At 32.9% G+C, this 22,618-nt stretch overlaps 1 protein-coding gene across 1 annotated transcript; it reads left to right on the forward strand.

Annotated features, from left to right (window-relative positions):
• The first annotated feature begins 465 nt into the window (after positions 1-465).
• Positions 466-2,694, forward strand: LOC111392031 (uncharacterized protein K02A2.6-like). Its single transcript, XM_023017317.1, has 4 exons — positions 466-1,189; positions 1,304-2,289; positions 2,348-2,369; positions 2,486-2,694. Exons 1-4 carry the CDS (start codon positions 466-468, stop codon positions 2,692-2,694), a joined length of 1,941 nt encoding a protein of 646 aa, XP_022873085.1.
• Positions 2,695-22,618: the final 19,924 nt, after the last annotated feature.

The raw sequence follows: 22,618 nt of genomic DNA on the forward strand, positions 1-22,618 counted from the left end.
TAAGAAAATAAATGTACTTAGACATTTTGCATAATTTAAATATTTTAAATTGCATATCTTTAAATTTTTAAGATTATTTTTCTTGTTAAATTTTTGATATGCATACGATAAAATAAGTATAGCTTGTTAGACTTAGTACTAGAATGTGACTAGTAACTTCAAATTAAATTTTAGGAAACGGCACCACCTACTCACACAAACTTGATGCGCGATTTACTATAGGCGGTAAAAGAACTTAGCAGACAAAGCCAAGCACCGCCACCACAGAATGCACTGCCACAACGAAATGCACCTCCATTTGTCCCAGGAGCTGTCTCAGTGGTTGAGCAGTTTCGTAGGTACAAGCCTCTGACTTTCGACGGTGGTTCTAACCCACTGGTTGTTGAGGAGTAGATTAGAGGTCTAGAGCGCATCTTCCGACATGTCACTTGTACGAATGCACAGAAGGTGCTATGCGCAGAATTTATGTTTGTTGGAGCAGCTAGTCACTGGTGGGAATCTGTCTCACATACTAGGACGAAAGAGCAGCAACGTAATTTGACTTGGGAGCGGTTTAAGGATGAAATGATGGCAAAATATTTCCCACAGGCTTTGAGAGACTTCAAGGAATCAGAGTTTCTACAGCTCGGGCAAGGAGACATGTCGCTTACTTATTACGAAAGGCAGTTTGAGCAGCTCTCAAGACATGCTCTGCATTTAGTGGATACTGAAGTTAAGAAGATTAGGAGGTTTGAAAATGGACTGCACCCAGAGATCGGCATGATCATTATGTCCCATCGTTTTACATCATATTGTGAGATGTTGGAGAGAGCCCATGCTATTTCATATCAGAGGACAACATTTGGACAGTATGCCCAGCAGAGTAGGGAGTCATTGGGAAAAAGAAAGTGGAGTGATCAGAACAAGAACAGACGTAACTTGCAAAATAAAAGACCAAGCACAGAAGTTCATATTGGTGGGACGAGTGGGAGTATTACACCCTGTCCTAAGTGTAATAAACTCCACAGGGGTGAATGTTTACTTGGGAAGAACATGTGTTTCCGATGTGATAAGCCCGGACATATTGCTCTCAACTGCACAGAGCCTCCAAAGAAGAAGGATGATGATCAAGACAAGAATAAGAAAGCAAAGGCTCGAGTTTTTGCACTGAATCAGCGTGAGGTGGAGCAGGATTCGAATGTGATAGCAGGTATTTTAATATTAATATTTTCAACATACATGCTTATGTTCTTTTACCTAGGACCATACATTGTTTTATCTGTGTCATTTGGTTGCTAGTCTAAAATTATAATTACATAAACAGGTATTATGTTATTATCTGATGTACCTGCTTACGTACTTTTTGATTCTGGGGCAACAAATTCTTTTATCTCTGCATCCTTCGTCGCTAGGTCAAACTTTGCATGTGTGAAAACAAATTATGAATTAGAGGTTCTCATCCATTCAGGAAGAACTGTTTGTACAAATCGAATTACTAAGGCTACGAAGTTAGAGATTGATGGGAAAATATTACAAGCAAACTTATACCTTTTGGAGATGAAAGACTTCGATGTTATTTTGGGCATGGATTGGTCGGGACTTAATCGTGCGATCATTCGATGTCATGAGAAAGAAGTAGTGTTTCACAGACCGGGAGAGGAAGAATTTCATTTCTTTGGAGCAAAGTTCAAGTCCTTGGCTCATTTTGTATCAACTATTCAAGCAAAAAAGATGTTGAAAAATGAGTCATGTCAAGGATTTCTAGTTAACATCACCAGTCCCCAACATACAGGAACGACTGTTAACGATATTAACATTGTGCGAGATTTTGCATACGTATTTCCAGAAGATTTACCAGGCATTTCACAAGATAGACAAGTGGAATTTACAATTGATTTGGTTCCTGGAGAAGCACCAGTATCCAAGGCCCCATATCGGATGGCACCGAAAGAACTTCAAGAATTGAAGTTGCAATTAGAGGAGTTGTTGGAGAAATGTTTCATTCGACTAAGTGTGTCTCCTTGGGGAGCTCCTGTACTTTTTATCAAGAAGAAGGATGGGAGTATGAGGATGTGTATTAACTACCTGGAATTGAATCATCTGACCATCAAAAATAAGTACCCGTTGCCAAGAATAGAAGATTTGTTTGACCAGTTAAAGGGTGCTATACTGTTTTCAAAGATAGACTTGAGGTCAGGCTATCATCAGCTGAAAATCAGGGCAAGCGATATACCAAAAATTGCTTTCAGGACCCGTTATGGACACTATGAATTCACTGTCATGCCTTTTAGTTTGACCAATGCTCCAGCTGTATTTATGGATCTCATGAATAGAGTGTTTCATTAATACTTATACCAATTCGTCATAGTATTTATTGACGACATACTCGTGTACTCCAAAGACAAGAAACAGCATGAGGAACAACTTTGAGTAGTACTTGAAACCTTGAGGAATGAGAAATTATATGCTAAATTCAAGAAGTGTGAATTTTGTCTTGATCGTGTAGGTTTCCTTGGTCATGTGGTTACCCCTCAAGGAATTGAAGTAGATCCTACTAAAGTAGAAGTTGTAACAAATTGGCCAAGGCCGAGCAGTGTGGGTGAAGTCCGCAATTTCTTGGGATTGACTGATTATTATAGGAGATTCATTGAAGGATTTTCAAAAATAGCAGGGTTGATGACTCAATTGATGAGAAAGGGTGTGAAGTTTCAGTAGACAGAAAAATGTGAGAAATGTTTTCAAGAACTCAAGCAGAGACTAGTTTCAACTCCTGTATTGACGATGCCAGATGGCTCGGATGGATTTGTGATTTACAGCGATGCCTCCAAACAGGGTTTAGGCTGTATACTGATGTAGCATGGAAAAGTGGTAGCTTACGCCTCGAGACAGTTGAAGCAGTATGAACAAAACTATCCAACACACGACTTGGAGCTTGCAACAGTAGTCACGCCTTAAAGATATGACGTCATTATCTCTATGGTGGGAAGTGTGAAATTTATACAGACCACAAGAATCTCAAATACTTTTTCACACAGAAGGAACTGAATATGAGGCAGAGGAGATGGTTGGAGTTGGTGAAAGATTATGACTGGAAAATTTTCATACCATCCGGGTAAGGCTAATGAAGTCGTAGATACCTTAAGAAGAAAGACGGGATCGCAGTTAGCAGTTTTACCTATGGTGCAGGAACACTTGATAAGGGACTTTGAGAAAATAAGATTGGAAGTCATCACACCGCCAACTCAGACTACAGCAAGGATAAGAGCATTTATGATTCAACCCACTCTTCGAGGTGGAATTAAAGAAGCACGGGATAAGGACCCGTTTTTGCAGAAGATAAAAGCTGAGATTGGTACAAACAAGCGTATAGGATTTGAAGTATCTGCAGATAAAGTATTGACTTTTAAAGAAAGGTTGTGTGTACCTAAAGATGAAAATATAAGAAATGAGATATTGGAAGAGGCTCACTCTACCCCGTATTCGGCACATCCAAGTGGTACGAAAATGTATCGAGATCTCTGAGATACATATTGGTGGAGGAACATGAAGAGATGAATTGGTCTATTCGTTGAAAAATGTATTATCTATCAACACGTCAAGACGGAACATCAAAGGCCATCAGGGCTACTGAAACTGTTAGATATTCTCAAATGGAAGTGGGAACACATAACGATAGACTTTGTGGTAGGCCTCCCGAGGTCAGCAAAAAGTCACAATGCTATCTAGGTAGTGGTGGATCGTTTAACAAAATCAGCCCATTTTCTACCCATCAAAGTAAACTTCAACATGGAACAGCTCGCAAAGTTATACATCATAGAGATAGTCAGATTGCATGGACTTCCAGTCACCATTGTTTCAGATAGAGACACGAGGTTCACACCTAAATTTTGAAAAAGTTTGCAGACAACCATGGGGACGAAGCTGAAGTTTAGCACTGCTTATCATCCTCAGACGGATGGACAATTAGAAAGAACCATTCAAACTCTGGAAGATATGTTAAGAGCATGTGTTCTGAATCTTGGAGGAAGTTGGGAAATACACCTACCTTTAGTGGAGTTTGCTTACAACAATAGTTTTCAAGCCACTATAGGTATGGCCCTATATGAAACTTTTTATGGTAGAAAGTGCAGATCCCCTATCCATTGGGATTAGGTCGAGGAGAACAGAATTCTGGGTCCTGAAATCATTGAACGAACAGTTGAGGCAGTTGATAAAATTAGAACAAGAATAAAGGCAGCACAAGATCGTCAAAAAAGTTATGCTGAAAGTAGAAGAAATAATTTAGAATTTCAAGTAGGCGACAAGGTTTTTCTAAAGGTAGCACCAATGAAAGGTGTATTGAGATTTGGAAAGAAAGGGAAGTTGAGGCCGCGGTTCATTAGACCTTTCGAGATCCTTGAAAGGATTGGTGTTGTGGCTTACCGACTTGCCTTGCCACCTGAACTGGCAGTAGTGCATAATGTGTTCCATATCTCGATGCTCAGAAAATATGTTCATGATCCCAATCACGCGGTAAGTTACCAAGCCTTGGAAGTACAAAAAGACCTATCATATGAATAAATCCCGACAATGATTTTAAACAGAAAAGTGCATCAACTCAAAAATAGGAAAGTTCCCCTAGTCAAGGTCCAATGGCAAAACCATGGACTTGATGAGTCAACTTGGGAGAAAGTAGAGGAGCTTAAAACCAAGTATCCAGAGCTTTTCGATTAACTAAGGTAAATTTACAAGGACGAAAATATTTGAAGGAAGGGAGATTGTAATGTCCCAAAATTTCATAGATTAGAATTTAATTTATGCTTGCTATATTTTAATATTTTGGAAGTTTAGGGAGTAAAATATATGTAAAGTAAACTTCATTATTTTTGGATGTTAAAATGTAGATGTTGACGAAACGGCAATAAGTATATCAATATTGTACTCGTTGGATAGCTTGCAAGTAATCACGTATACTAGGCTTGAGAAAAGATTATTTTGGAATGAGTTAGCCCAAGATATTGTAGTTCTAAGGATTTATATTCTTTTTGTAATTTATTAAGTGGTTTATTGATTTTAAATATGGCAGTAGGCACGTGTATGGGTAATTAAACATAAACTAATCTTTTTATTTAATTAGGATTTGTGATTTAATTAAAACTACAGTTAGTCTTTCTTTCATTCATTCACTCTTTTATTATTATTAAATTTTTTTTTTTAATTGTGATTTGCAAATCCCACGGAAACTCTTTTATACAATCCTTATCTAAATTGTGGGACACGGTTGTAATAAGTCAGTTTCGTAACAACTTAATCTGTGAAATTTTTGAGGATAAATACATACTACAAGAAATTGGAGTAATTCCCCAGAATATATACAATTACACGACATAGCACTATAGAATTAATTTTTGCACGTACGAGGCGGAATACAATTGTTCACGTCTATAGATAGAGAATTTGGAAAAGTTTTGGAACGTGAATCTTGTTTTGTCTTCCAAACATTTAAGCAAGTTAACAAAGTAGGATATGAGGTACAGTATTTTTATATCCCATTTAATTATTTTTCTTTCATGTTGATGAAATTTTATACTCATGAAAGTTAAAATTATGATATGATATGCTATGATGTGAATAATATGGTCATTCTGATACAACAATATGATATGGTATGAGTTCTTACCGGATTTTAAAGATATAAGACGGTATGATTTTCTGATGCATGTTTTCAAAATATTATACGGGATCGCACCATTAATTTTATATCATACTGAGTATTTCTATATACTCACCATTTTCCCTACTCCTCACAGATTAAAACGGGTCGTTGGTTGGGGGGCAATGCGGTGGAGTTGTGATGGCAGAAATTATGGAATTCAAGATAAATAAATTCTAAGTAACATGATTAGGAAGTTTTATTTATTTATTTTTCTTTGCGTTATTTCAGTTTTATCTTCATGTTAAATATGAAATTTAATATTTGGAACATGGTTTAGTTAATTATGTTTTCCATAGACTTTATTTATTTTATAAACGAAACTAGAAAGACTTTCATATAGAATGTTTGACATAATTCATTTAATTATGAAATAAATGTTTTAGTAACGATTTTAAATCTTTAAATTTTGGGTTGTTACAATTGGAGAATAAAAGTCAACTAGTGGGTTGCAAATAATGGAGTGCGGTCCAATTGAATTGATGAAAAGATAGTGTCCAGTTGGGTGAGAAAAGTAAAGAGACATTAATGAATGGAAAAATTTCAACAGCGGTCTTTAACTTTTTCTTTTTTACAAACTTTATCCTAACTTTCATTTTGTATTAACGAAGGTCCCTAACTTTTTTATAAATATGCACATGAGGTCCGCCTAGATAGAAGTCATCTAAAACACTGCTAGTTGATCGAGAAAATTCCTTGAACTATATATTACTGTGACGGTTTTATTGGATATTGATACCTTTTTGGACAGTGATTTTGGATAGTATTTTGGACGATTTTATTAGATGTTGATTCTTTAATTTTCTCAGTCAACTGACTGTGTTTTGAACGATTTTCATTCAGATAGACTTCAGGTGCATATTTATGAAAGGTTAGAAACCTCCGCTAGAACAAAATGACGGTTAAGGAAAAGTTTGTAAAAAATGAAAAGGTTTGGGACTCCCACTGCAATTTCCCCTTAATGAATTTGGCATTTAATAGGTTGTTGGAGGCATGGGAGTAAAAAGGATAAAACTTAGATTACATTGTTCACTTTCCACATGCAATTGTCCTTCGTTATCAGAATTTTAATCAATTGAGCTAGGCATGCATCGTGAAACGGTCTAATAATGTCTAAAAATGGGCCAAAAATATGCACCAAACAGGCGCATAATATGTAATACATAATCTATGACTTACAGAAATATGAAAATAAATATGAAGTTTTTTTGTCACTTGATTACCATTTATTACTCGACAGGATAAATACTGATCATTTAAGCACTTTTAAGTAGTAGCAGTAGAGGTTCAATGCATTTTTATTTTTTATTTTTTAACGAGGTGTCCCAGCTTGCACCAGACTATATCCTTGTCCCTGAACCTCCGGCCCCTCAACAGCTCTGGGAGGTAAATCGCGGGATGTGCCCTTATTGGTTCTCAGGTTCCCACACGGCTTTTACTCTTTCCCCAAAGGAAGCATCTTCACTGCCTTACAGCAACTTGCCTTCCAAGTTGTGTCTTCCAAGAATCGAACTCCCCACGAGCCCCCCAAATGCGATTGTTCCGCCAACTTGGATGTGCCCCGGGGGGCGGTTCAATGCATTTGTTATGCATTGAACAATTAGAAGAATAATTTTGAGTGTAAAAAAATGACATTATTAGAAGTATTATGTGATTAGAAGTTTTTGTTCACAGCTAGGTTGATATGAGATGAGATCAATATATGACACCTAGGGCCTTACGGGGCACAGTCTAATGGTGCAAATGATAGAAGTGAGGTTATCTCACGCCTTGTTGGTAATCGCAGTGTGGGGGTTCGATTCCTGAAACATGAAATTGGACTCCTTGTAGACGCAGTGTACAAACAGCTCTTGTTCCCTGGCCTACTGGGACACATTCTGCGATTTACCTCCCTCACAAAACTCTAGTGGCGGGGCTGTAGGGACTCTCAAGATTGGGGTTCAACCTTTTTAATATATGACACCTAGAGAGACTAGATTTGACATGATATGAAAAGTCGATTATGCAATGGATGAAATTAGACGATGTATAGGAGCCAATGAAACTCGCTGCTAGAGCTACTACTTTGATGAAAGATTTAGATTGCTAGAATTTTATGTTTGAGATATAGCCTTCATTTGGGCACCATTTTTTGAAAACTCTTCCTTTTTTTCTCTAACTCTTTTTAACCACACATTATTTCAATAAAATAATTTTACACGTGAATAGAAATTTTTTCCAACTTTTTAATTATACATTCTAAAAAATACTATTGCAAAATTTAATTTCCGATAGAAATAAGGCACGTCGAAATCGCACCTATAAAAAGTAAAACATGATTTAGAAGAAAGGAAAATTTGACCCTAAATTTATTGATACAGTGCGTCTAAAACATGTGTACGTGCTTCTTCCATGATATTCCCATATAGTCTTCAATCTATTAAAATAAAATATTCTTTCCACATTATTAACAATCTTTTCTAGAAAATCAAAATCTAACTCAAATGAAAAAAAATAATAATAATAAAAAAATCTTACATCTTTACTAAAAAATCAAAATCTAACTCAAGTGATAAAAATGAAATCTTACCAGGTTAATTACCTAAGTTTCAGTCTCATTTAGGGGGATAGGACTGTGGGAAAATTTTCAAACTACATGGATTTTTTACTTTGTTTAATGCACTAAAAGTTAGAAAAGTCATGGTATACAGTGCCTATGGACTTGTCGATAGCCTACCATAGCTTTTGGGTGATCAGGCCGCGACATTTAGGGCCTATTTGAGAGCAATTTTTTTATCAAAAAAATTGATTTTTTGATCGTTATTTCACTATTTCAACCGTCATATTTGACTTCTTCTCTCATAGGTGGACTCCACTTTTCTCCTAACAATCAAAAAATTAATTCTCAAAATCACTCCCCAACAAGCTCTTACTAATTCTATCTTCAACACCTAGGAGGCGGTGATAGTAGCACAAGGCGATTGCCCCTGTACGAATCAAAGCAAGTGCTTTCTCACATGTGCATGCTTAAACCCATTTTAACGGTCATCTTTCACCTTAATTCAGTTGCGTAACTGACTTGTGAATACTTTCGATTCTAATGAAAGTGTACTACTCTTTAAAAATGATGATTAACAATCTATAAATAAGTTGTTGGTTTCTAGTTTGAAGTATATAAAAATATATGAAAGATAGAATTCCCCTTCAACCTCTTCTTTAAAATTATATTTTTCTGCATACTTGCATTCATCTTTTTCAAAGTTTTATTCATGTTTTGTAATTTGAATATACAAAACATGAGCTTCTCTAGATTGGCTTCTTCTCTCCTTTTCGTTAAGAATTGTCTTTGTTAGTGCACAGCGTGAACAATATACTTTGATTCCATTTTATTTAAGAGATTAATTTTGTTAATTTGACTATTTAAGTGTTATGTCCTAGCTCGAATCAACTTTGGACGAACACTTTTAATATATAATTGATATATTTTTTGGCAGATTCATTATTTAATTAATATTAAATTAAATTAAATAATAGAGTTCATAGATTCATATATTGGTAATTTGTTAATCACAAGGCACTAGAAGAAATTTATTCTTATCCTACAAAATTTTGGGAGACAAATTCAAATTTGTATGTGAAAATCACTTTTCCCCACAAAAAAATATTTTGTAGAGCTACGATTTGTTTCAAATTTTTTAATAATGGCAAGATTTGTGCTCACAAAAATGTCTTTTTTTCCCGACAAAAAATTTGACTGGCAAGATATATCTTTAATCGACAAAAATATTTTACTTGTTTGTAGGCATAAATAAAAAAATTGATTTTCATTTGTATATAATTGAAAAGAAAAGGAGAAAAGATAAATGTAAAACCCATATACCCACGTAATTACTTTCCTTAACTATTGCCTCCAAAGATTTTTCACCAACATTTTTCGTTACGCCTCGCCACACGTGGCTCCATGTCACTCGGGCCCCCCATCTACATAGTCGACAATTGAGGCTCCTTGGTAAAGCAGCTAACCCACTCAAAGTATTGGAACCACCTAAGCGAAGCATCGCACACGATTGATGAGGCCAGAGAGTCTGAGGCCTATGTTTTTCGCTCAGGCTAAACCTCTGAGGCAAAGAGCCTCAGAACAGTCCGAAGTCCCTGCATCTAGTGATGATCTACCCCAAGGATGATCTAAGACTTATGTACGAAATCTTTTAGGGACAATTGATTGGACATTTGTAATGAGTATAAATGCCTAGTCTTGTCAACAAAATGGTAGCTCTGTGAAAACATGGAGTATACAACAGGCTAGCAGGTCAAAAGTAAGCCTATGAGTAGATGCTTGGATTAAGAGATGAGACTACATGTATTTCCATCCAAGGGCTATCATTTCATTTGTAATGCAATAAATACCCCCCAGTGCAATATGGAAGAACTAATACAAACCGTTACACATAAAGCTTACATATATACTTGTTTTAGTTTAAAGATAGATGATTTTGCTTCCTTAAAACTATTAATGATCGATGTTGATCTTGTAATCGATTTGGAGATATATTGTCGAATCTCAACCGCATTTGTCTCATGCTATAACGTAACCCGCATCCAGATTCATTGTATTGTCGATTAACACTCTGTCTATGCATGTCGAAATTCATGCTCGTGTGATCGGTATCTGTTATCTACGTAGCCCCAATGGAAAACAAGGTCAACATTTTCTCCCTTCTTTGTCGCTTCAACTTCGTTGATTGGTGGCTGTGAAAACTGATTTCGATTTGTTTAGCCTCAATTTTTCTGTAAATCCCATGGTTGCAATCCCAATTTCTTCAATTAAAACATAATTCAATTTTGGGTCTGCAAACTCCGATGGAATCCACTACAAATTTTGAGTTCTTCTTCAAGTCGTCTTCAAGGTGTGCCCATGAAGCCTATTTATTTATAAATTGTGTAGAAAATATAAGTAAATAATTTTTAATTTTGATATATACTTTTTCAATTTCTTGCAATGGAAAAGCAAATAAGTATGGAGTTGTTTAGTGAATAAATTTATCAGTTAACCGCACCAATTTTTTTTTTTTTTATCTATTCCATTATTTTAATTATATATAAAAACTTGTGGTGTGCAAAAATTTCGTGCTTGTTAGCATCACTGATGGTTAGTACTTGTTAAAAATTGTGGTATTACAGATTCATCTGTGAATCTTGTAAAAATTATTTTGACGTATGCAATGCACTTAAAGACCAAGATTAGCTCTGTTGTTAACCTGCGGCCAAATATTTGGTATGGAGCAATCACTGTGGAGGAGAGTCTCTTGTGCGCAGAAGTGTACAGACAATGGGGGGAACTTGTGATCCAGTTGAGGCATAACCCGCGATTTACCCCTTCCAAGGTTCTAGGGGCAAGGGTCTTGGGGGTCCAGGATTTAGTCTGGTGTAAGTTGGGATACCTGGATATCAAAAAAAAAAAAAAAAAAAAAGGATTAGCTTTGTTGTTCACTAGGATGGTCCTTGAAATTGGGTTGCCAATATTTGCACTAGGTATGTATGAGTTCATATCCTGGAATAAATTTGACATCTTCATTGGAAGACCTAGCTGTGTATTTAACTCTATTTTTTTTTTTCACAAGTAACAGCTTCCTTGAAGGTTTAGCTAGCCAGAAAGGCTTCCTGATAATAGTATGCTTCTAATCATTGTTATTAAAAATAGAAAATAGCATTTTTGTAAATGGATAACGATTTTCTCTCTCAATAAGATTCTTAATCTTCTTTAATAAAATCAAATACCTTTTAAGACAATAATACTGTTGTCTCCCTCCACATGAAGAGGGTGATAGGTATATTATTGATTCATTATTTTGACTTGCTCAATAATTTCAAACTGAATATTTATAGGTACTGTGTGTTGGGAAAACTAGACAAATACATACTCGGAGTTGAATCATTTGGTTGAGTATGCTCATAATCTTGAGAAGATTGGTTGATTGGAAGAAAAGAGATGTACCACCCTCATGATGCTGTCCAGTTAAATATGTTCGTCATTTGCTTTAACGTTTTTCAATTTTGATGCTACCATTTCATATTTATACTAAATTAGAATTTAAACTTTGATGTAGACCGATCTTAAAAAAGCTCTTAAGAAATCACCTCTGGTAAAAACTCGAAAGATACGTGATTAGATTACGCACCTTTTAATCGGAACACTTTATTCCACAATGTATGAGACATTTGCAGGGTCTACCAAAGAAATAATGAAATACTCTGGTGCAACACTTTCATCGGAATGGATCTAGGCCAATTGGTATCTAGCTTATTTGAAATGAAGTAGCGAAGCAAAGTGGAATTATGCAATTAACACACTAAGATATAGTTGTAAGTTAGATTTGATAGCTTTAATTGTTAACTACGAACATCTGACGGATTAATATTTGTTGGACAATGGAAAAGTAAGCATTTGCTATACTCAACTTTTACTCATGGGAGTACTTTGGGCATGTATGAAGTACTTGAAGGAAAGCCTTACATCTTTGATATTATCACAGATTCTGTGGTACTCTACTTGTTCATTGAAACTGAAAAGATACATGCTGCACTTTGATCTGATCCAGCAGTAGAAGGTTTCTTTTGGCAAGTATGATGATGCTGTGATTCTTCTAGATTGAAGATCATATGCAGTTCTATTGCTTACTTCTATTGCTTGGCGATATTCCAATATTTTAAGGAACTACGTTGTTTTTCTTCCCAACAATTCAACAATATGTAGTGGAATCTGACATTTCTTCAATTTGATGGGTAACTAATGACACGTGCTATTATCTTTCTTAGTGATCACAACATTTTAGTGGTATAGCATATCACTATTTGCGAATAGTCTTTCAAGCATCTCGAATCTTTGTTGCTGGTAGAAGATCGACTCCATTTTCTGCAGGAAAGTGTTATCGTTCTAGCAAAGTTCTTTCTTCCTCAGTTGTTCGATAAAATGCCAATGCAAGATTTGAAAGTGCTAGTTGCTGAAAGGTCAACAATGAACATTTAATAAGAGGAGAAAGTTTCAAATTACACCATCATTCCATTGGGTTTCTAAAAGAAGTATTCATAAAGTTGCAAGGTACACAAGAAAAACTGCTTACCCATCTGTAATTATATTGCCATATGTAGATCAAAGAATTTGCTAATCACAGTAGACTTACTAGCATGATATATATTGTAGGAACGAAGCCCAAACGTCAAGTTCGTGGGTTGAGAGATGGTAACTTCAAGACATTGGTATACCATTTTCCAATGTATGCATAGTCGATACAGCTCGATGAAGATAGAACAATGGATGCAAAACAAGCTGAAAGTTGTTGAACAATAATTTAATTCTACATTGCAGTCTTGGCATCATCCTATGCACCAGCTATGTGGTAAAGTTCTCGAATTCGTTGTCCACTTTTTATACCAATGTCAACGAAGAATAATGACAATAAGGAAGATGATGCAATTGAGTACGAAAAGAACAATTTTGATGATGAGCACAACTTTAATGAGGATCAGCAGCATATCTAATTCATGAGTATGAAGAGTTATAGATGCATAATAATATATACATAGCATGTTTGTCATGCTCTTTTTACATTTAGATGTAATTATACTTAGTGAATGATTTTTATTTATGTTCGGTGTAATATTTTGGAACAATTGATTGACACTAAATATCTAAATTAATTTATTGTCTTTTTTGCATCTTTATGTTGTTTTGAATAAAGTTTAAAAAAATAATAGAATATAAATAACAAATAAAATTCACAAAATTAATTTTTCCCTGCGAATTCTTTCATTGTTGAGACAAATAATTGCCTACAAATATGATTTTCCACAAAAAATTATTTGAAGAAAAAAGGGCTTAGCCTTCAAAATAATTTGTTTTGTGTTGCTACAAATTTTTAATTGTTGGGACAAATATGTATATCTTAGCATATAAATTTTTTTCATATAAAAATTTATTTTTAGGGAAAAGCACGATTTAGTCCATAACATTATTTGTACCATGTGCCCACAAAATCGTTTCGTGGGTCAAAAATAACTTTAGCAAACAAATGATTTTGTTGGGAAAAACTTATGCGACGAATTGTATTCTTCTCCAAAAGGTTTGCAGGGAAAAACTTAGTCTACAAATTTCAAAAATTTGTCGTCTTTTATCTATTTCATCAATGTTTATCTCACAAATTTGCATATAAAATATTTTCGTCTGCGAAGGTTTTTTCCCATACGAAAATATGTTGTAGGGAAAACATAAAATTTTTGTAGTAAGGAGTTGTGATTGTGAAATACAAATTACATATGACTGAATGTTGAATCATCAATGGTTGTAAGTAATAACGAGATATGAATATCGTTAATACGGATAGAACATCACATGTAACATTTCTTATTTGTGAAATAAATAGCTAATATTACAAGTTAAAGTGCGGTGACATTTAAATGAACTTATTGATAATTTGTTATTGAACAAAACATTGAAGGCCCATTAAGAGATTTCATGTAAATAACTATTTGAGTTTCAGTGGTTAATATCTAACGTTCGGTAGTGGAATTGGTCGTTCAACTTAAGGTCATCATAGCGTCTTATATGAGGACAGTCATATTTTGATGATGTTGGATATTGTTCTGCCAAGAGTCGTTAATAAGACATCATTCAGACATGTCAAGAATCATAGATGATTCATTGCTCTTAAATAGTAGGAGATTATGATCTACATTTATTCAATTAAGTTGATAATAAAATTATTGGCCAATGTGTACTCATAAGTCGAAAATGAGTTTTCAACTTACATTAATTTAATAGTGAAATGAAAGATATGATCAATAATTGAGATTGACAAACATTCATCTCTCATAATCAGATCATATTAACGAAAGGATTATAATTTCATGATAAAAGAACAAATTTAGTTTTGTCATACCAAATCACATATATTATTTTGATACATTGCTAGATGCCAATTTGGGACGACGAATGTGAATTAATGATAAACTGAAAAGGGACATTTTGATTTATCAATTTTGATTTGATCAAAAATAATAATTTATATCGCTAGATATCGTGATTGGAAACCTAATAAATCACACAAAATGATAATTAGAAGGATGAGATTTACCAATAAATTAATTGACTACTGTTATATAATTAATTAATTGGATTGCTTATTAATATGTCCGAATTAATTAATTGCATTAATTAAATATTGGATCTTATTAAGTTAAGAGACAGGACAAGTCCACTTGGACTTCTATTAATAAGTTGCTAGGGTTTGGAAAAATCTATAAAGAATATAATTATTCTTGCTAGCACAAGAGAAAAATCATAATTCTCTCAATCTTGCTCCCTGTGTGAATTTCCATTGTATGCTAAACAATTTGATAACTGTGGATTACAGGTCATGATTGTTCGAGTTCAAGAAAAGCAAAGGAGTTCGGAGAATTCAATAAAGGTATAATTCCTATCACAATTTCTATCTAAATAAAAAGAAGATCCTTGATAGAAATTGAAATTTCTATTTAATTTTCGCAGTGCATGATTAAGTAAATTCTCAACAGTGATATCAGAGACTACTTTGTGTTTGTTAGAATTTGTTTTACATCATGCAACAATCATGAGTTGATTGGTGTTATTTTTCATGTTTCTAGCTTTTAAAGAAAAATTGATTTCTTGTTCTAAATCTAATTTTGAAATGAAAATTAATTTTGGTCAAAATCAAAAAAAGGGGGTCGAAAAGAATGGGATGTGGCGTTGGGCGACTAGTGCGACCCTCGCAACAGGAACGAGCAGCAGCGCTCGCGACAAGGCCTTTGCCATTGCGTCTGGATGCAGCACTAGTTGCAAAACTCTCAGCACATCAAAGCTACTGCTATCCAAGTGGTGCACCACAGAGGCACATCTCATTTCACCATAAACGGCTCCAATTGTCGCCAACACCTCACTGAGAAAATTGAGAGAAATTTTCTAAGGTTTTGAATCGAGTTGGGAGATTTGGATGCGAGATTCTCACATGCAATTTGTGAAATTGCAAGCCAATATCTGCAATATTTTATTATGGGGTCATGTTGCAATTTTAAAGGACATGCCCTAAAATTATCAAAATATGAATGGTCTGTTTATTAATTTGAAAATGGATTTGAATGCAATTTATTTTTTTTTTTCAAAATTAGTTTTGAATTAAATTTTGAGAAGAGTTTTAAAATTTATTTTGAAAATGGTTTTATCTGTATTATCAATTTTGAACCAAATTAAAATTGACAACTTCTATATTTTCATTAAAATTAGATTTTAACCTAAATATTAGACTTTGTGAATTTTATTTTATTTAAGAGTTTTATCCTAAATTTAAATGCTAATTCAATTTAAATTAAAATTTGATTTTAATTAAATTATCCATCCTAATGTATTCTTGAAATTAGAGTTAGACTCTAATTTGACATTTAATTACAATTTGATTTTAATTAAATTGTCTTTTCCTAAAATTTTGAAATTAGAGTTAGACTCTAATTTGGTATTTAATTAAAATTTAATTTTAATTAAATAAATTTGTCCTATAATTGTGGAATAAGAGTTGGATTCTAATTCGGTATTTAATTTTATTTTAATTAAGTAAACCCGCTAAATTGAATTAATTGATTTATTTGATTAATTAATTATTTAATTGTTGAAATCCATTTGTCTAAATTAGTTTAGACAACCTTAATTACTAAAAACTTAAAACATATATGCATATAATATTATATATTATATAGGAAATCATTTATATGATGAATGTTATATTAGGGGATGATTATGGGTTTGATTATGTAGATGTGTTGAATGGTTTGTTTTATTCTCGTTGTTTTATGGGTCTGCGAGCTTTTATTTATTTTGTACCTGCAAGTTTATTGTAATTTTTTTGGGTATTTATGTTCAATTATTTCAGCTTGTATGCCAACTAGTATAGGATAAAGTTGCAGTCGAACTAATTGAAGAAATAAGAAGAGGAGACCAAAGAGATGGAGCATTGATGAGTCAGTACAATATCCCTAGGAACTAATAAACTAGTCTTTCTTATGGTGTGTGTGTGTGTATATATATATATATATAATTACGATGAGACCTTTGCATGCAAAATTCCTCATTAAAATATTAAGTCAATTTATATATGCCTTCCATCATTATAGTAAAAAATCAGAGTCTTCAATTGATCTCAACTTGTTGAGTACACTCAATGCCAATTATGAACATGTTTGACACTATGCAATATTAGATATTTATGAATAATGGGTTTGACGTAACTAAAATTTATCCCATTGAGTTTACTCAATGAGATAAATTTTAGAGGTATATTAAGTTAACACATAAGATAAATGAAGATATAGAGTAGTCAGCTTGATAATCTAAAAGTTATATGGAGATACAATTGATAACAGTATCTATCTAAATGTTTTATCCAGACTTATTTAGTACATTCAAGGTCTAAATATAACAAATAGGATCCCAATCCACTGGAAGTCAAGTATAGATTCCATTTACTTTTCGTCATTTATATTTATTGAATTATGAGTAACCATATGTATTTGAGAGGCATACTAGATGTCAACAATCAAACCAAATTTTCTAGTTTGGCACCACAATTTGAAAATTATTCTCAAACATGAAAAAATGGGTTATGTCTTTTAATATCCCTTTCCAAAGACATCTGCTGATGGCTCGATTAAGGAAGAAGTGGCCGCAATAATAAACACGGTGATAACGATAGTACAGCAATATATGTGATGCTTGTAACTATGTCACCTAAGTTAAAGAGCAACATGAGAATATATATGCTAACACATGATTTTTTGTTTCAAAGAGTTGTATGATGAATAATTATGTCTAGAATGATATGAGACTTCTAAGCGATTATACTGGTGCAAAATGACATAGGGATATTTAATTAGTGCTCATGTACTGAGGTATTGAGAAGTTGTCTCAATTGAATTTAATCATGAACTATGAACCAAGTATCTCTGCTAGAAAGTTATTCATAACTAATTATGAATGTTGATATGAATAACTCGAGTACACATTTATTGAGTTGTTGGACATGCTTAATACTGTTAAGCCCGATATCAAAGTTAGTATTGGACAATCCATTGATTCCTCTAAGGATAATAAAAGTAGGTCTAAATGAGCTTTGGAAAAGCATCTAAGATGACTAAGACAGTCAAAGTGAATAAGGACATTATCAAGTCTGATGACCCTTAATATCATCGTGGAATGAAAGGTCATTGGAAGGAAGACTGTAAGGCTTATATCTAATTTATTAGTTTTTCGGGTATTAAATACCAGATATAGATCTCAAATTTGTATAAATATATGGAAACTAAATAGAAGTGGACCACTGAAAAATGGAGAGATTGATATGCACATCAAAAATGAGCAAAGGTTGCTGCATTTCCTATAAGAGCATATTTCTTGCCATTTCCTTTAGGCTCAGCATTGGAATTAAAGAAATTTTAATTTGTACCCACCATAACCGGAACATTAAATAAATTTCATGTTTGGAATTGAATTATTTTAATATTAAAGACAATTGTTGTTCCTTTTTTATCTTGATAAGATTTTAATGGTTATGGTAAATTACAAAATGACATTTATATTCTAAATACGGAGTATTATATAATGAGTATGGAAATTGAAAGCTATAAAAATGATAAGTTAAATAACACCTATATCTGACATTACAGATTTGGTCACATAAATGAAAATGTAATTCCAGAATTCAATACAGGTGTATATTTGGGGGGTAATTAATTTTGAGTCATTTGAAAGTGCGAATCATGCCTATTGGACACAATGACCAAATCTCCTTCTATTTGAAAATGAGAAAGGCCTGCATAATTATTGGTCTAACACATAATGATGTATATTGACCAATGTCAATTAATACTGGACGAGGTTTCTCTTATTTCTTCACATTTACTTATGATTATTTTAGAAATGGTCGTATATACTTGATGAAATTCAAGTATGAAGCTCTTGAAAGGTTCAAATGATTTAAGTTAGAAGTAGAGAAATAAATAGGTGAAGATATTCTCTTATTAAGATCAGATTAAGGTAGAGAATTTTAGATTGTCTAAAAGAAAACGAGATTTTTTCATAGAGGACTTCCCAACATACATCGCAACACAACGATGTACCTAAAATGAGGAATCGTACACTATTAGATATAGTGCATCTAATTATAAGTCATGCAAACCTCCCAAAATCATTTTAGGGTCGTTCACTGATTACATCGTGCTACACACTAAATCGTATCCTATCTAAGTTGGTTGATAAAATTCCATACAAGTTATGAAAAGGTTGTAATCCTAATTTATCTCATATGAAAGTTTGTGGTTATGACACTTATGTGAAGTGTTGGAAATTTTATGCCAATTCCCTTTATTTGTATTTACCCGTAGGATCTTTTGTTGTTTAAAAGAATATTAGCATATAAGAAAAATAAAAAATATAACGCACAAATTAAAAAGACCGTTAAAGTTTTTCACTATATGAAAAATTGTTACAATTTTATAAAATTTTGCTCATAAATCCAATCCCCAAGTATTACAAAGAAAAAGTAAACTCGAACTTTACTACACCTACTTTTCTATCCTTTGTACGAAAAGTCTCAAAATGCTAGGCTTACAATATTTTTTTCTTATATCAACTTTCTGTCCACACCCAAAATAATGAAATACATCTACTATTTATAGAATCAATAACCAAGTAGAAGAGTTTAATTTAAACTCAAACAATACTCCTTTAACTCAACAAGGATTCCTTCATGTGCAAGACTCCAAAATCGACTGCAAATTGGTGACCAAATTCTACAAGGATCCTGCTCTCGACTTTAATTAAAAGTCTTCCATTTAATAACTAGCTTTTATTATTTGCCATAAGATAGAACTTAAAGTAGTTCAAGAGTCCATAGATATAGTTAACTAAATAGATGAGCTTGGGTCTAATCCCACACCTGCCAAGTGGGGGGTTATCGTATTCCTAATATTATATATAGATGACATATTATTAACAGGAAACAACGTCTCTATATTTCAATAATTGAAATTGTGGTTGTTAAAGGATTTCTTCATGAAAGATACAGGAAAAGCAACTTGATCTATGGAGATAGATCTAGAAGATTGCTAACTCATCGTAATATACATAAATGAAATCTTGAGAATATTTTACATGCAAAAAATGAATTGAGTTCATGGATACACTGATGCTAACTTCTTGTCAAACTAGAATGATAGCGAATCTCAATCAAGATATGGTTTACTCTTAATAATTGAGCAGTTAGTTAGAAAAGTTCCAAACATGCGACAACTGTTGATTCCATGGCAGAAACCTAATACACTATTGCTTCAGAAACAATAAAAGGTTGTGGTGTGGATCAAGAAATTTATTAATAAATTTGGAATAGTTCCTAACATCGTTGATCACATACTTTTGTATTGTGATAACATTGGAGCCATCGAGCAAGCGAATGAATTAAGGTTTCATCAATGATCCAAACATGTTTTAAGGCGACATCATCTCATCAGAGAGATAATACAAAGAAATGACGTGAAGAAAGAACGAATTCCCACAATTGATAATATTGGATCTAGTGTAAGTGGGAGTTTGTAAATGTTATATCCTAGGTTTGATCAACTTAAGATATAAACACTTTTAATATGTAATCGATGCATTTTTTTAGCAAATCTATTATTTAATTAATATTAAATTAAACTAGAGTTCATAGATTCAAATCTTAATAATTTGTTGATCACAAAGAGTTGTAATTGTAAAATACAAATTATATATGACTGAATTTTAAATCATTCATAGTCATAAGTAATAACGAGATACATATATCATTATTACAGATAGATTATCACATATGGCATTTCTTACTTGTGCAGTAAGTAGATAATCTCACATGCTAAAGTGTGGTGACACTTAAATGAACACGTAGATATTTTGTTATAGAACAAAATATTGGAGACGCATTGGGGAGATTCCACATGGATAACTATTTGATTGTCAACGGTTAATCTCTAATGTTCGATGGTAGAATTGGTCCTTCGACTTGATATCGTCATAGTTATATGAGGAAGTCATACTTTGTTAATGTTACATGTTGCTCTGCCAGTGGTCTAATACGGCAACGTTCGGGTATGTTAAGAATCATATGAATGTTATAAATGATTAATAAAGGATTCTTAAGTCTTAAATAGTAAGAGATTATGATCTACATTTCATTCAATTAAGTTGACAATAAAATCCTTTGACAAGGTATACTCATAAGTCCAAAATGAGTTTTCAACTTATATTAACTTAATAGTTGAATGAAAAGATATGATTAATAATTGAGATTGACACATTCATATCTTGTAGTTGATCAAATCATATGGACAAAAAGATTATAGTTTCATTGTAAACGAACAAGTTTAATTTTTCATACTATATCACATTTTCTGTCACATATATTGTTCTGACACATTGTTAGATTTTAATTTGAGATGACGATTGTGAATTAGTGTGATAAATTAGAAAGAGATGTTTTAATTTATCGATTTTGATTAGGTCAAACTAGAAGAGTGTGATTTACAAATTAATTAATTGACAAATATTTGATAATTAATTAACTGAGTTGCTTGTTAATTAGGTTTGAATTAATTAATTGGATTAATTGATTAGATTGGACAAAATTAAGTTAAAAGATAGACTAAGACCACTTGGGATTATATTATAGGTTGCTAGGGTTTGGAAAAATCTATAGAGAACATAATTATTCTTCCTAGCATTAAAAAAAAAAAATCCTTAATTCTCTCAATCTTGTTTTCTATGTGAATTTTCATTGGAGACTAGATAATTGGATAGCTGTAGATTACAAATCATAATTGTTCGAGTTCAAGAAAAGTAAAAGAGTTTGTAGAATTCAACAAAAATATAATTTCTACCACAATTTTTATTTGAACACAAAGAAGATCCTTTGTAAAAATTGAAATTTTTGTTTAATTTTTTATGTGCATAATTAAGTAAATTCCCAACAAACATATCATTGAAGTGAGCTCAAATATCGTCTTGAAGAAAGTGCTACTTTATTAAACATTAACTTCACCGACAATTTGCCTTGATGATTAATTAGGAAAGTAGTTCCACGAGGGATAACATTTGCCTTTCCGAAAGTAGTTCCACTCGGGGAAAAATTCAAAAAGAAAAAATGCTTATTAAAATTCTTTCTTGGGAACATATTACAGACACACCTAACCATCTAGGAAACATGCCGAAATTTTTTGACTACATTGTACGAATCTAATAAAACACGTTAAAATTAACTTAATTACTTTCAATACTGTGAAGTGTTGATCAATTTATGGTTTAATCCACACTAATAATAGGATGGCAAAAAATCTGTCAAACTCGATACCCGTGGAGCCCTCCCGTCCGCCCCATGGTGGGTATGGGTAACAAGGGCTTTGTTTCGTTTAAAAAATAAAAAATAAAGTTAAGTATTCAATACTTTAAATGAAAAACTCCAAAAATTTTCATTAATTTTAATAAAAGATGACAACTAATATTATTTAAGGAACATGACAAATAATAAAAGTCTTAGTTTACCAAATATATTTAAATAATTTAACTTTTAAAAATAAATAAATTAATTAAAAATTTTAGCAAATGTATTATTGTCTCGCTTTGATGAATAGGAACAATAAAATGAATTTTAAAAAAAAATCTTAAAAACTTAAAAAATTAATTTAAATGGGTACTAAACGGGGAAAAGAGCCCGGCACCACCCCGCCCCGCCTTGAACAGGTAACAGGGCTAGAAATTACCTAACATCCTCGTCCCCGACCATCCCGTTGCCATCCCTAACTAATAAACAACTTATTTTATAAAATTCGACCAGCCTTCTACAAGCAAAAGTTTTCTCGATTCGTCCCGATAACATTTTT

Source organism: Olea europaea, unplaced genomic scaffold (genome assembly GCF_002742605.1).
Source record: "Olea europaea var. sylvestris unplaced genomic scaffold, O_europaea_v1 scaffold871, whole genome shotgun sequence".
Taxonomy (NCBI): domain Eukaryota; kingdom Viridiplantae; phylum Streptophyta; class Magnoliopsida; order Lamiales; family Oleaceae; genus Olea; species Olea europaea.

Coding starts and splice junctions, on each gene's coding strand:
- LOC111392031 (XM_023017317.1), top strand. CDS start 466: ATGTTTGTTGGAGCAGCTAGTCACTGGTGGGAATCTGTCTCACATACT. Junction 1,190..1,303: donor GGATTCGAATGTGATAGCAG/GTATTTTAATAT, acceptor TTACATAAACAG/GTATTATGTTATTATCTGAT. Junction 2,370..2,485: donor TTTATTGACGACATACTCGT/GTACTCCAAAGA, acceptor TTGATCGTGTAG/GTTTCCTTGGTCATGTGGTT.